At 33.0% G+C, this 16,599-nt stretch overlaps 1 protein-coding gene across 4 annotated transcripts; it reads right to left on the bottom strand.

Annotated features, from left to right (window-relative positions):
* Positions 1-6,264: 6,264 nt before the first annotated feature.
* On the bottom strand, positions 6,265-12,653 carry LOC114711474 (pentatricopeptide repeat-containing protein At5g06540-like). 4 transcript variants are annotated; one of them, XM_028895901.1, is made up of 4 exons: positions 12,472-12,653; positions 8,378-11,172; positions 8,093-8,265; positions 6,265-6,379 (listed from the first exon to the last, which is right to left on the bottom strand). In XM_028895901.1, the coding sequence occupies exon 2, from the start codon at positions 11,141-11,143 to the stop codon at positions 9,254-9,256; it is 1,890 nt and encodes a 629-aa protein (XP_028751734.1). In that variant the 5' UTR covers positions 11,144-11,172; positions 12,472-12,653; the 3' UTR covers positions 6,265-6,379; positions 8,093-8,265; positions 8,378-9,253. The 4 variants fall into 4 exon arrangements, with proteins under 4 accessions (XP_028751734.1, XP_028751720.1, XP_028751742.1 ...); XM_028895887.1 differs by lacking the exon at positions 6,265-6,379 and having other exon boundaries at positions 8,047-8,265; XM_028895909.1 differs by lacking the exon at positions 6,265-6,379 and having other exon boundaries at positions 8,047-8,265; positions 8,378-11,098.
* Positions 12,654-16,599: the final 3,946 nt, after the last annotated feature.

The following is a 16,599-nucleotide window of genomic DNA, read 5'->3' as shown; positions in this document are numbered from 1 at the left end:
AAGGAAGATAGAGAATGTCTTTTTTTTGTCCTATTTATAAGTCACTTCATTAAATTTTTAGCGTGAATGTACTATTTTGTCCTTCATTTATTATAGTGAGGATAGTTATCTTTTGTGAAAGATGTATATATTAAATAGAAGTAAAGTTAGAAAGCTGTTATATTTTAATAAAGAGTTAATGTGTTTTGAGGCTTTTGGTCTATGTAAAATACGCTGGAAGTACATTAGAAATAAGACCAAAGGAGTAGTCTTTTACGATTGTGCTCTTCTTTTGGACTTGTGTTCATAGCAAAAATGCATATGTGAAAATAGATAGGACGTTTACAACAAGAGAGGAAACCTTAGTTTATAGCTAAATATCATTAGCATAGGGTTGTGAATAAATTGTTGAATATTTGTTCCCACTATACGTTTATGATTTTGAACCGCTTAACTCACTTTCAAATTTATTCCGCAAATTTTACATTTGATATGCTTCATGTCAACTGATATATGTTGTTGGATATATAATATATGTGACGTGTAGGAGTTACTACAAGTGCACACACCCAGGATGTCCAGTGAGGAAGCACATAGAAAGAGCCTTAGACAACGTTGGAGAAGTGATCACTACATACGAGGGAAGGCACACCCACAAAGTCCCATCACCAGCTTATCCCAATGATTTGTCTCATAAATCTTTGAATAACAATATGTCATTGTCAAATCCTACCTATAACACGGCCACTTTGAATCATCAGATAAATGGAAATAATAATAATCCCACAATTGCCAATCATCCACTTAGTAATAGTAGTTATGCACTACCAGTGATGTTTATGAGTGGTCCTACGAGTTACACATCGTCACGTTTCGAGAATTCAATGAGGTCTCATTCGAAGCAATAAGCGCATACGACCAAGTTTTGACATTGTGAAGGGCTCAAGAATTGAAGTTTCAGTCTCAGACATTCTCAAGGCAGCGGTATGCAAAAATCCGGTGGTCCGGTCCATTACGGCCTTACATGAGGTGGTCCAGTCCAGTACAAATAAACATTGTGATAAAAATGGACTAGATTGGACAGTACTAGCTGGTCATGTTGGACTGAGTTTGAGACCAAGTAGTTAGATCACCTCCTGGACTAATTGCAGTCTAGCCCAAGTGATAGTTTTAATTAAAAAAATATTTTGTAATTTAAATTTTTTTTACTGTTATTTAATATTGTTAGAAATCTTGTAAATTTAGATTAAGTCTTATTGTTTTGGGATGATTTTTATATGATTATAGGTTTTTTTTAATCCTAATTATGTTTATTAGTATGAAATTAATCTTGATTTTCATAAAGGAAAAAAATTTGAAAAAAAGCAAATTAAGGTCCTTAGCTACCTAGACCAATGCAAATAATTTGATAAACCAAGTCTAATCTAACCCGACATAAGTCACTACTGGACTGGATCAAACCATAGACTGTCAAACCCGACCAAAACTTGCCCATACTTTGTCTAAACTTATCAAACCATACAAACACCTTAACCACACTTGCCAAAACTTGCACAAACATTGTTCAAAAATCAAACCAGACTTTGAGTTAAGCTTTGTTCTAGTTCAGCCTGTCTATTGTGTACCCTTGCCTCAAGGTCTGAGGATTCAGTATTATTGAGGTCTCACACGAAGCAATAACCGTGTACGACATCGTTTTGGCATTGTCCTCAGTATTTGAGGATTCAATATCGAAGTCTTAGCCTGAACCAATAAGTTCTAGAGATTGTGTTTTCTTCTCTCGTAGACAAGATCAAAACTATTGCATTCGACATTCTCCAAAGTGAATAAAATTATATATGGTGCGATTTACGATGAGAACGAGATGTAAATAAACATTTATTTGAACAAGAAATGAAATAAAATGGGTACTATATATAGTACTTCTTTTTTTTTTTAATTTTTAAACGTCAATCTCTGTATTATGTTCCAGAAGATCAAAGTGGCCAAATTTAAATTTAAATTATGTCAATAACAAAAAACTTATTTGAAGTTAAATTACTAGAAATCACAAAATGCGGATTTTAACAAACTCTTAAACAAAGAAGTGTTTATTTTTATATATGCATATACATATATCAACGGTTAAAATCTTATGGTATTTGTTATTTATTTTTATTGTATGATATCATTATTTTATCTTTTATCACGATATATTTTGAGAATATTGCTTTTCTATTTATTGTGAGTACATAATTTTAGATTTTTTGTTTAACGTGTAAACTCCTATACCCTAACAATCTAATATTATTTGATCAAAAACACAAAGTAATAAGTAAATTTGCAAAAAACAATTACTCTATTCGTGCCTTGAAACTTTAAAATAATGAATATAATTTTTCTTTAAATAGACTGAATTCTTGATCCTAAAAACTCTGAAGAATATTATAGATGTCATGCATAAAATAATTCAAGGAGCTGCTTATATTGCAAGATAATAACAAGGCATTGCATAACATCGCTTAAGATCCTCATACGTACGTGTGGTATTCTTTTTTCCCTTTCTTTATTTTTTTCAAATTTTTGTGTCATTAATATAATGGCTTTAATAGTTTTTTTTATAAATTAATGACTGCTATTTTTATTTTTTCATGTTTTAAAATTTTTTAAAATAGTTATATGATTATACATATATTTGTTATGATCATCATTCTTCATCATTTTTCAAAAAAATTAATAATAAATATTTTGCATAAAATAATCAAAGTACCTACATAAAAACACCTACAGTAAAAAAAAAAGTGTTTGATGTTATAGCAATATCAACAAGGCAGATTGAAGAAGTTCAAAAAGAAATGTGAAAAATACTTGTTAGTTTTATATTGGGGCATTTGTTGGGCTGAAACAGTTATATTTATTTTTAAGGTTTGGTATCGAAGTCTACACAAGTTCAAATCCAAAGCTTTAGGAATGAAGCGCTAACCATCATGCAGGCTTTAATACAAATGTTAGGAGTCACAAGAATGTCACAGCTAGTACTTGTTGGAGCTCTTAGTGCAATGGTTATGAGGTTTGATCAACCTAACTCTCTTCAACTCACAAAGCCACTTGGTTGTTAGTTTTGGTGCATGATAGTGTTTTGTTACTAAAGTTTTGTATCAGAGTCTACACAAGTTTGAATCCTAAACCTTAGGAATGAAGCACTAATCACCACTCCTTGCTTTTTGGTCACTTATATTGTTAGAAGAGTAATGAAACAAGTACATTGAATTGATTGGCAATAGCTGCCTTCTCATTTTTCATCATGTTCATTATGATATGCAAAAATTAGGTAATGTCATCCTTCTTAGGATCAGAGAGTTTAGTCTTGATTTTAAAACTTATTGGATGAAGATCCAGCTCCTCCATTTTTTCGAAACTTGTTAGATCCTCATCTCTCCTCATTCCTCCAACTAATCTTAAGATTGGTCCTCCATCCTTCATTATAAGTGTTGGAATAGAGGTATCATTTCTAGTTTGGATGGCCTTGATACATTGTTGACGCTTCCTGAAATCAACTTGGGCACACACTCGAAACGTGCAATTACTGATCCACATGTACCACAGCTAGGTGCATTCCAATCTAATAAAGGAGAATGGTGTTGCATGTCCTTGGTTTTCAACTCAGCAGTGATCATGGATAGTATAATTGAGAAGTCATCTTGTTCTCTAAGGAATCCATCTTGGACCCAAGTGTATCCATCCTCCTTAAATGCATTGTAGAGGCTCCACGCACTATGACTTGTCAACATTATGACTCTCTAAATTCTATAGCAGTTATGGTAAAAAAAAAACCATGACAAACTTGGCGCCAATTTTGTCATGGTTACTTAGTAGCGGTTAGAGCAAAATAACCACAACTAAGTTTGAAGCGAACGTCCCCCCCCCCCCCCATGTCACTTTTGGAGAGTTTACTACAGCAAAGCTCTGTCAGTTTTGTGGCCCGAATTCTAGCTTTAGAATTTGAGGTACGAGGAAAAAAAGTATTTAATTATTTTAATTGTTTTTTATTCTTTAATGCAATTTCAGTTTTCCTAGAGGCAGGGAAATGCTTCTCCATGAAAGCCTTTATAAGATCACACCAGCTTTTCCCTATCTACAACATGTAAGAGGCAGGCTCATGTACCATTCACTTACGTACCTTGCCCTCCAAAAATAGATGAAACACTTTCCACAAGGTTGCTCCCACTAGTTTCATACTTTGACAAAATCATAGTGCTTGTAAATGATAGTATGGATCCTTATATGTCAAGCCATTGAAATTTAGGAGGTGTGTTGATAACCAAACCCTTAATCTCAAAGTTAACATCAAAATTGGGTGGGTCATAATGAATACCTGAGGTAGTAACTTCTCCAATTATTCTCTTCCTAGTGTTGTTAATTCCATTCTACCCATTATTCTCTCATACTCTTTCAAGTCCAATACCCTCCATTACCATTACCCTTGTTATTACCTCCACTATTATTATGGTTTTGTGCATTAGGTAGTCTATGATCATTAGGAACTTCCATGTTTAATTCAGGTTTCAGAATCGGAGTAGTTAGTTTCACGATTGTTAGTTCTTCATTCATGCAGACTCTGCTACTAAACCTCATACACAAAGCACTTCACAGGAACTAGTTGGAACACTTAGTACCATGGTTCCTAATGAGGACCAATGAGGCTTGATAAACCTTGCTCTCTCTTTAACTCACAAAGCCACTTGGTTACTAGATTTAGGTGCCACTAGTCATGGAAATATTGGGAAAGTCAAATTGTTTGATGAAGTAACTCTTGAAAATATTTTGTATGCCTCGATTGTGTTATGACATAATTATTGACAATGATATATTACTTTCAATCCTCAATATAAGATCTAGTTAATTAATTTAGGTAGATTAAAAAAAGTATTTAAATTAGTCAGTTGTGAAAGTTATGTATTGATTTATCTAAAATACCCTCTTAAATCATTTGCATTGAACTAATTATTTGTATTGAAACTATTCCTTAATGCAAACTCTCTTAACATGTGCAAGCAACAGGGATAGTTTGGTGGGGAAATGGTAAACAAATCAAATGGATTGAATTCTTAAATTTAGAACCAAATTTACCCCCCAACTAGCTCTTATATTAGGACCAAATAAACGGCTAGTAAATTCCCCGCCCCATTTTCTTTAGCAAGTTCTTGAAAAAAAAATAAATTAAAAGTATGATAAGTTTTGAATATTTGCTCCCACTACCTTTAATTTTGAACCCCTTGACTCATTCTCAAGTTTATTCTATAATTTTTACACTATATATAATTCATGTCCCTACTACCCTAGGGTCTTGCGTCCACCACTGTCTGTGTGCATATCAACTGATGTTGTTACTACTAGTGCGCAAAGCCAGGATGTCCAGTGGGGAAGTGCATGGAGAGAGCCTCAGAAAAAGTTTGAGAAGTGATCCCTGTGCATGAGGGAAGGCACACCCATAAAGTCCTACCAGCTCGTCGTAGTATTTGTCTCATTAGCCTGTAAATAACAATATGTCATTGTCAGATTAACGTGAATAATACCATAATTCCTATACAAAAGAGAAATACTTACCATCCAAGGTGAAGCAATGAGCACAGACGACGGGTATGTTTAGATTGGCGTTAAGTAAAACTGACTTATAGTTTAACTGACTTTTATAACTGAAGTTAGAGTAAAAGTCAGTTAGTGTAATGCGATTTATGTTTGGATAGGTGCTTATAAAAAGTCAGTTGAAAAAGTTAAAAGTTGTTTGAATGATTAATAGAAAAGTTAGTTTAGTTATAAAATGAAAAGGACATGAACTTTATTGAATAGTAGTGTTTGAAATTTTATATTTTTAATGTGATAATAGTTTAAAAAATATATAAAATTATTATGATAAAATATAAATAGTTATTTGTGAAATATAAAATAAAAATATTTGTTACGGAGAAAAATTTGAAAACATATTGTAGATAATTAATTAAATATACATAATAGACAAACATGAATATAAATTAAAATTCATTTAGTCTCTAATTAAAGTAAATGAAATCATATAACTAATTAGATCGTAAGCTTTGCACAATTTTTCCATAAGTCAGTTAGAAAAGTTGATCCAGATTGTGTTGGATAAGTCAGTTAGAAAAGTTATTTTTTCCCATAAGTCAGTTAGAAAAGAAGCCCTATCCAAACAATCTTTTGAGTCACAATAAACCACAAACCTCAGTTTCACGCTTTCCCATGTGCTTTTACCATTCCTCACCGCAATCCAAACGAGCCCGACGTCATTTGGGCATTGTGCGGAGCTTCAGGATTGAAGTTTTAGCGATCCTCAGGGTTTGATGATTCAGTATTGTGAGGGCTTAACGTGAACCGGTACGTTTTGGAGGTTGATTGTCTTTGTCTACCATAGAGGTGCATAGAGATGTAAAATAACACACACATATCTTAAGACTATCCAGCGTTGAAGAATAATCTTTTCATTCAAGAGTTAAGCATCTCGTAGCCAAGTTCAAAACTTGCCTTTGACGTTCTCTGAATTGAATATATAAAATATAGTGCGATAAGAATGAAGCGTAAAGAAACATTTTGAACAAGTACAAATAAAATGGGCCATTTTATCTAATATGCATACTCTTGATTTTGTTTTCTAAACTTTTAAATCAGTCTTTCCAGAAGGTCAAAAAAAAGAAATCAGTCCCTCTTGATTGTACTCCGAATTAAAGTCACCAAATTAAAAAGATGGTTGAAGATTTAAATTGATTATCAATATAGAATCTTAATCCATCCATTTTATCTCTCATATATATTTATTTATTTTCCTCCAAAGTAGTCCTCATTATCATCATAGATGTTAAAAAGTTTTCATCCTCATGTATATGATTAACAAAAATATTTAAAGAAAAACAGCACTCATATTATAAAAAACTAAATTAATTTTTTTAATATCTATAAAGTAGTTATTAAACTCATATATTAAAGATTGGAAATAATAGTAAACATTGAAAAGGATGAAGTAGTTGCAAAATGTGGATTTTGACAAAAGTTTTAAGCACAAAAGTGTTTATTTTGAAAAATAATGAATATAGCTTGTATTTATTTTAAATTCCTAACGCAAAATAAAAAAAAATATTCTAAAGATAAAGAGGATAAGATATCATACATACAGTAATTCAAGAACATTATTAGTCATTGTTTCTATTTATAAGTTATTTTCCAATATAGTTTATATAGACTAAAAAAAAACCTTAAACTATTAACTCTATCATAAAATTTAACCTTTCAACTTTATCCCTATTAAATATACATTCTATCCTTTGAAAATAAAATCAACACAATAATAAACGAAGGATAAAATTATAAATTTATACAAAAAATTTCTCTCTCTGTCCTATAAATAGGAATAAAAAATCCCTTCTCATTCTCTTCTTAATAGAACAAGAGGAGTAAATTGCATGATAATGACAAAATAATTCATTATATTTTTGTGAATATATGAATATTGACAAGATATTGCATGATATCCTAGATCCTCATTTAGGCCCCATATATCTGAAATAATATATATATATATATATATATAAAGGATTTTTACACGATAATGATACTCAAAGGACAATCCAAGGGATTTATTTAAAGATATTGCAAACATGAACATCCTAAATATATAAATAAAACTAAAATAAATAAAAAAAATTAAGACCCCTAATTGTCATTAAACACAGCAAATGGACTCAATTATTCGTCTACCAGCACATCACCTCATGACAAACTTCACGTTTCGAAATAGATACTAGTTAATCCTGTTTTCACAAGTAATGTGGTCCCCAAAAAAAAAAAAATTACTCCTCCGACTTTTAATATAAAATCTTAATATAAAACCTATTTTGTAGTACAATTTGCACCACAAACTTTATATTAAGGACCGAAGGGAGTACCATTTATACAATTATGAACTATCAAAACATTTCTGACTATATTTTGTCTCTCAATTAACACTTCAGAGATTCAAAAGGGGGAAAAAATGGCAATCACCCATGAAAATAATCACAAATCTTCAATCCAGTCATCATGCAATCTCCATCTTCTGTGGCTAAAAATGCAATCATTTGCTTACCTCTAATAGCGTACATCAATTTGCAGTCTCTGTCTTGGTATATCCTATAACTTGTAATAAAGTTTGAGGTTTGATTCAAAGCCATAACCAGCTTCAGCTATTCACTGCCCTTTTGCCATCAAATGATTCCCCATGCTTTATTCAATATCTAATATGCAGCTCTATGATGCTTTCTACCATCATTGATGTGAGAATCATAGCCACAATTTTCCATTTTCTCGCTTTTAGAATTGCATACATACAATGTCCATAACCATTAGTTTTCAAATGATAAAATTAACTTACATGCTCTAGGCGGTGAGACTTGTTGAATCATCATTGTCAGCTCCATCTATGATAATAAGCACATGCCGAGAGATCAACCATGGAACCAAAAGGCACCACCTCCAGTATCATGTGATTGTCATGCATTATTAACTGTAAGAAGTCCAGGGTTTACTACAAAAACTGTTTGACTACAAGCAGTTAAAATCCATATGAAGGTATCTTTTTTAAAAAAAGAAAAAATGAGAAGTGCAGACACTAATCGCCTAATGTTACAAGCGAGATCGAACCTGCGACCTCCTACTTATAAGAGAGCTTACATGTCATCAGCCTATAAGGCCATTCGCTGAAGTTATCTTTATTGGACAAACTCACTTGTCAACTTGTGACAGAGAAATAGCATGCTCAGAGTTCAAGCAGGTCAAGCTAACCCAGAGATCTTTTTCTCTTTTTGACCGAGCAACCCAGAGATCACAGCATTACACATCCAGAAAATCCTTACAATGATGGCCCATACCCAGAAACCCGCCTGTGCAGATCATAAAATAAGATTTTTGATTGTTGAATGCCAGCACTTAAAACCCCCCGTGTTGATTGTAAATTAGGACCAATATGAATTTATTGACAGCACCTACTAGCCAGTACAACCAACTTGCCTGAGGTTGAAGATAGCAGGCAGAATATGGCCTAACTAGATCACATGTTTCTCTCTCTCATCTCTAAACATTATGTGCTAATCACAGTGCATTCCTGCTAACACTTAACTAGTCCTAACTCCTTCACAAAATTTATATCAGTTATATAATTTAAGGTTTAATAAATTATAACCCAACAGCTAGCAGCAGAGAGAGACATTCTTAGATCTTCTGGTCCAAGAAGATATGAGATAATCATGATCTACCAATAATCAAGACAGGAACACTTGCCTTCTTTAAAATGGTGAAATCTGCTGCCATCCCTAACCACTATCTCTCTCTGAAACACTTTGGATACAATCTTGCTCACCTCGTGACAGTCCTCACAAATTCTTAGGTTTTTAACAATTCTGATGCAATCATCAACTTCTGTTACCAAAATACCAAAAGCAATTGCTAATCTCTCACTGTGGACTTTAATTGCATTTTCTTTGTCTTCGTCCTCAATATCATGCAATACCGGTGAAACATTTGGTGAGTATCCAGCTTCAGTTATTCTCATTCCTATAGCTTGCAGCATTTTATAAATGTCAGAAGAACGCTCATGTTCTCTGTCTCCCGCAACAAATCGATGAACTCTACCCTGGTTCTCAATCAGACTCCAACCTGCAACTTTGTTGGTGTTTCGTTCAATCATTAATCTGCGAACTCTAACGACATCTTCCCATTTTCTGGCTTTCGCATATATTCCAGCCAACTGCACATAATGCCCATCATGTGTTGGTTCCAGTTGTATCAACTTGTTTCCAATCTTCTCTCCCGTTTCCACTAATCCATAAATCTTACAAGCACCTAGAAGTGTTGCCCATAATACAGGGTCTGGAGGAGTCACCATTGTCTCAATCAATTGAAAGGCTTCATCTATTAATCCACCACGAGCAAAAAGATCAACCATGCACCCATAGTGCTCCATCTCTGGTTGAATGCGATATTTGTCTATCATTAACTTGAAGTATTCCCTACCCTCACATACTAAGCCTGCTCTGCTACAAGCATTTAGAACCCCTATGAAAGTTATGTTGGTGGGACAGAAACCTTCACTTATAAAGTCCTGAAAGAGTGCAAGTACTTTCTTTGCATGACCATGTGAAGCCAAACCACAAATCATGACATTCCAAGTCCAGCTATCCTTCTTGGGCATATCATTGAACAATAATATTGACTTTTCAATGCAGCCACACTTTGCATACATGTCAATTAGAGCTGTTCCTATGGGAATTGATATAGGGAAATTCAAGGATTCAATGGTAGAATGAACGAATTGACCATGCTCAAGCAAACCCAATTGAGCTGAAGCTGAAATCACTGTAACGAATATTGCCTCATTAGGTCTTATGCCTCTCACTCTCATTTCTTTAAAGCACTCCAGCCCATGTTCCAACTGTCCATTTTGAACATATCCCTTGATCATCGTACTCCATGAGATGACATCTTTCTCCAGCATTTTTCCAAACATCTGCTCTGCAACATTTATCTGTCCATCTCTCATCACAGCTGCCAACATTGAGTTCCAAGTGACCACATCTCTGAAGAGGGCATGTTCTTCAAATACCCTTTTTGAACATTCAACTCTAGAACAAGCACTGTAAAGGTGAATCAAGGCATTTCGAATAAACAAATCTTCTCCAAAACCAAGTTTGATCACATGGGCGTGAACTTGAACCCCTTCATTTATAGCCAAAGTCTTACTACAAGCTTGTAACACAAAGGTGAAAGTGTGCTTATTAGGTTTCAAGCATCTCTGTCGCAATGATGAGTATAAAGAAATGGAATCATAAGGCGAATTCCCTTTGGCAAGGCATCGAATCATGTTATTGAAGGTGAAGATACTAGGGAAGCTCATTGTGTGGAAGATTGTAGAGCAATAGTCCAAGGGAATCGATGAGGAAAAAGAAAGATAAGCAAGAAGATGACCCATGAAGCCGACATAGCCAAAGACACCTGAGACAACGATGTAAGCATGGGCTTGCTTGATTTGACTCAGTGAAGGTTGAGGTGGGAGATAACGGAAGGGCCGTAAATGAGAAAAAGGCTGGGAACTTGAAATCTGTTTACATAGGTAAAGAAGGTGGTTGATTTTATTTGCAAGCATAAAGAGAATTCTCTGATCAAAATATTGTCCTGCAGTAAACCAGAAATTTCAACTGTAAACCAGAATATGCTCAATTCAAAATTTGTAATGTAATCCCGATTATTACTAAGTAAACCATTGGTTTAACACAGATCAAGATTTTCAAAGTAATTCAGAATTTTAAGCCAAGGGGCAGTATTTTAGCCGGCCCCGAATTTGCCATATCAACCAGAAATTTGTTACTAGAATAGCATTTTTTGACATGAATAAAAATTTAAACTGCAAGCCCTAAGTTGTGTGAGTACAAAAAGTAAACCAGAATTTTAGAAACTTAATCCAAATCTTACAAGTTTATATATGGATAAAACTTACAAAAGCTATTGCATTAAATATCGAAAAAATTATGCTAAAAAGTGTTTTAACCTAAAGCAAAATGAATAAATAGTAACAATCATAGAAAGCCATGGAATTTAACCAACTATAACAAAAAAATTCCTTCTACAGCTACAGCGACAATATTAAAACCGATGTTGTTAAAGGCCAAAAGCACACTCAAGGCACATGGCCTGTAAAACCAACCGAAGGTGGGATCACTATATTAAAGTCATGTTTACAAAATTCATTTGACTTCTTTATGCAAACATTTTCTCCTGCATTGCATTTTAACAAGTCACTTGGTGCGAATTACATCTAGCATAAGATAGGAAATAATTTTGCACTATTAACTGAATTACTGAAAAACTATTGGCAACAAACTCAACTCAGCACTCACATATTGCATACGAATTAGACATGTTCTGTCAAGTAATTTTCAAATGACCATCTCACTCGAACCTTTTTTTTGCCAGTATCTCACTCTTAGCATTAAATTATACAATATTGAACAGAAAGCTTGATCGATAAAAACCATGAGGAATTATCGGCCATTCACTAACCCACAAAGTACATGATAATGAAGAATTTGAAAAGGACAAGTCCCCACTTTACTATAAGAACTACCAGATCAACAACCAACAGCAACAGGTGTTTAAGAAAATGCTATCAAATTAAATCAGCACTAATTTTGAAGTCATTCGGAAATAGAAGAGCTGAAGACCTGAAACATTTCTACAAGGGCTTGCAAAGCCACAGAAATCCTACTTCCGATTGCCAAGATGCATAAATTTAATATATGTATTCAAATTCTGATAGAAGCATTTTATCAAACAAATGAATGGCAGCAAGTCAAGAACAAAGGGATAAAAAAAAGGATCTTAATAAATCTATAAAAATTCAATACGAATCACAAAACTGCTCTACTTTGAAAGCTACGAAGTATAAGGGGGTGAATGAGGAGTGAAAAGGCTTACCTGGTCTTGTCGATGTGCCGCATTGGTGGGTGGTTCCGCCGTATCCGGTATACCCGGTGGCCGTCAAGATTGAGGGAAACAATCAAGATGAGTTTTTTTTTTTTTTTTTTTAATGTTTTGGCCCTGCTGAGCATTTGAAAAGAGCCGCTGTGACGGGGTACGGCTCTGTTTTCTTTCTGACACGGGAGATCCCCCTCCTCAGCCACTCAGCCTCTCAGCCTCTCCCCCTCTTCCCCCGGGTCTCCTTTTTTTTTTTTTACCAGACCCCCCGTCTCGTTGATACTTATATTATTTAGGTCCAACGAAAAAATAATAATTGCACTTTCCGAATTCCAAAATTTTAAATTATTAATTAAGAACCTTGAATTTTTTTTTGGAGAAATTGCAAAAACGCAGATAGGGACCCTTGAAAACTTCACTTCAGGTTTTGACAACTTCATAACATATTATTATTGTCAAAACCTAAAGTGAAGTTGTCAATGGTCCCTATCTGCGTTTTTGCAATTTCTCCAAAAAAAAATTCAAGGTTCTTAATTAATAATTTAAAATTTTGGAATTCGGAAAGTGCAGTCTCACCCAAGAGGAGGTGAATTGGGTGAGTTATAAAAATTTTGCAAAATTAAAACAATGAACTAACGGAAACAGAGAGTGTAAGTTAGAGAGATTTCACTGTAGAAAAGTGGACACAGAATTTATACTGGTTCGGTCTCAACCACTTGACCTACGTCCAGTCCTAGAATACTTCTGAGTATTCCACTATGTTCCAAGATTGATCGGGCTCTTGGTGCCTCAGTACAGTAATTGATACTCTCAATCACTCCCCCTTACTACCCGTAAGGTTATAATCCCACTCAAGAGTCCACACTCTTGAGTTTCACACAAGACGTGATTAATGATGAAAAAATATAAACTCTCTTACAAAGTGAATAAATGATAATCACTGAAGCTTGGTGTATGGAAGAACAGAGTATTGAATGCAACAGTAAATGATCAACAGAGGGTAACTCGCATATTCAATATGTTCATTTAATGCTCCTTCACACCTTTTATAGTTGAGGTAGTTTAGTAACCATTAGACGGAAGAGCTTCTAGCCGTTGAGAGTCCGGTTGCATGTTTTCCCAATTGCAACAGTTTCCGCCATTAATGCTTCTGACAAGGTAGGTTACAGGCTACTTAGACAACCGTTGGAGAGCCGTTGGGTTTTTCTTCGTAACCTGCAATAATACATTGATTCAATAAGTTTTTCTTTGCAGAGTAAGATCAAAAACAGAACCGAACAAATGATAAAATGAACATTCATGGTTTACAGGTAGAATCAATCAATTGTTAAATGTGTTGAGTAATAACTGATCGTGCTTGATCGAAGTAGTGATTGATTACTGGTTGATCGATCAGGTTATCGATTATTCAGAGTAAGAGCTTTTGAAACAGATAACTATGTTTATCGATCAAGTGATGGATTAATGATTTATCGATCAAGTGATCGATAAAAGGAAATAGTGACATCATACTGGTATGCAAAAAAAAGAAGATCAAGGTCACTTTTGATTTTGAATCTCTTTAAATAGGGAATTAAGACAATCATGAAGGCTGAGAAAGGCTCGAATGAAATAGATGATAAATTTTGAGAAACATCATGCCTAGTTGAAGTTTAAACTGAAATCGCTCTATGATCGAACAAGTGATCGAACACTTGTTGATCAATCAGGTTATCGATAAACAAAGTGTTATAGAACAGAATTTAAAGCAATAATTTTCGAACACATTATCGATAAATAGATGATGGATAACCTTATCGATAAACAATAAGCAAAAGTATATTCAGTGAAAACACAGACTATGTAGGTTGAAAGAATAGGTGATCGATTAATGAATGATCGATCAAGTTATCAATAAAGAGGTTTAATCCTGTAAAGTCAAAGAACTGATTTATTGATCACGTTATGTGAAAAACAAGGTAGACATGTAAGTATGATAATCAATCATATTATCGATAATCTAATTATCGATCCGGTGATCGAAGAACCATAAAATAAGAGCGATGTACTGATGATTTGCTGATCGATCAGGTGATTGATAAGCTGCTGAAATAAGTACCTGCACAGAGAGTGTTATGAAACAATGTTTGATCATATTATCGATAAATGACTGATCGATAAGGTGATCGAAAAATGGTGACTAAAGCAAAATATAGAATGAGTAGAGCGCATTACCATTTATCTGTCTTCTTATCGATAATCTGCTTATCGATCATGCGATCGATAATTGCCTATCAGATTTATATCCCTTTATCTAACAAATGTTCGACCATCCTGATTATCGATCAAGTGATCAATAATTTACTCCAGACTTTCATACACAACTAAGTTAACAATGATCGATCAATTGATCGATCAACACATTATCTAACAAGTTATAGATCAAAGTTTCTGCTAAGTTACTTTGATTGTACAGAGATATTATCTATCAATTTATCGATAAGTCCTTGATCGATCATCAATCAACATACTAAAACACAAATTTCTTACTTTGTTATCATTAATTAAGGCTTTTTCTGCCAGCACCTCAATTAAGGACTTGATGATCATACTAGTTGGAAATTTTAAAACATTAGAGGGTGTTTGATAAATACAAACTATGGTTTAGAGAATAGTTTTTGGGAAAAAAAAAGGTGATTTTAAGAATAGATTTTAACAGAATAAATTTTGTAAAAAGATAATTTTAATAAAGTGAGACTGTTTAGATAGTTGTTATCATAAGTATTTTTTTTAGGTACAAATTACCAGAAAATACATAAGTTAATATGATAACTACATAAAAGATAGATTTTAATTTTTATTTTCATTTGAAGTAATAAATTTGCTACTATTTTTTTTGCCAATATAATAAATGAAATATAAAAAAACATAATTAATTAATTGGTAGTATGTGCATATACATTTATAAAATATAAGATTAAAATGTTTTTGAAAAAAATGAATTTTTTTTGTCAACAGAAAAATATTATTTTATCTTAAAGATTACAAATATGATATTCCTTCGGTCCTTAATCTAAGACTTATTTAACTAATTTGATTAGATTAAGAAAGTTAGGTAAGTTAGTTAATTATAAAAAAATATGACATGTTCTTCTTAAAACACCATAATCATTTTCTTTAATATCCTCCCTCTTCTACTTAATTATGGTTTATGGAGTATTCATAAGGGTAATTTAGAAAAAATTAATAAATATGATAAATAGGTCATATTTAGGACCAAAATCAACTCAACTATTAGGTTCTATATTAAGTACCAGATGAGTATTTTTTTTTTTTACAAAATTGAATAAACATACATTAAAATAATTTATTAATTATTAAACTAATTAATAATTGCTGTGAGAATATAAGGTATAACATTAATAAAAGAAATATAAATAAAGAAGTGTCATAATAATTAAGAGATTGCATCGATATATAGCATTTATAATAGTTTTTTTAACTACATATTACAACGTATAATAAAAAGAAATAAAAAAAGACATGATTACTAATCTTTTATATAATTAACAAGTTCATCTCTTATGGTATCACGAACATGAACCATGTAAGATAAAAATTGTATTGATGAATGTATGTGTGAAAATCCAATTCCATCATCAACATCTTCTTGTGCATAAATACCTTCTTCTTCACAATGGATGAATCCAAGATCAGTAATAGATGTCGTTCTAATAAAATTATATATAACCATCGTTGCACGCACGATTTTTAACTTGTTTTTGATAGTCATAGCATGGCGTGTTTCGCAAGATTGGAAACTTACTCTTCTAAACTTCAAAAGTTCTTTCAATTGTAGTCCTTAAACTTGAGTGGAAATAATTGAAAACCTCATTTTTATTTTTAAGTGTAGATGTCTTTTGAAAATCAAGCAGATGGTAATGCTCTCGTCTATATAGGCCGAGGTATCCATTTGGTGTGAGATAACTAGCATCCACCAAATAATATTTGCGTATATCAAATGCGTAATTGCCATCAACAATGTTTGTGTTTTTAAGTTAAACATAAATAAATGTAACAAATTAAAAATACCTTCACGTGGATGGGAAAAGTTCATTGAAGGAGTTGTGAGGGTATAATCATATATGC

Source organism: Neltuma alba, unplaced genomic scaffold (assembly GCF_004799145.2).
Source record: "Neltuma alba isolate B1F8T4 unplaced genomic scaffold, ASM479914v2 tig00001782_pilon, whole genome shotgun sequence".
Taxonomy (NCBI): Eukaryota; Viridiplantae; Streptophyta; class Magnoliopsida; order Fabales; family Fabaceae; genus Neltuma; species Neltuma alba.
This window is presented reverse-complemented; position numbering and strand designations above follow the sequence as displayed.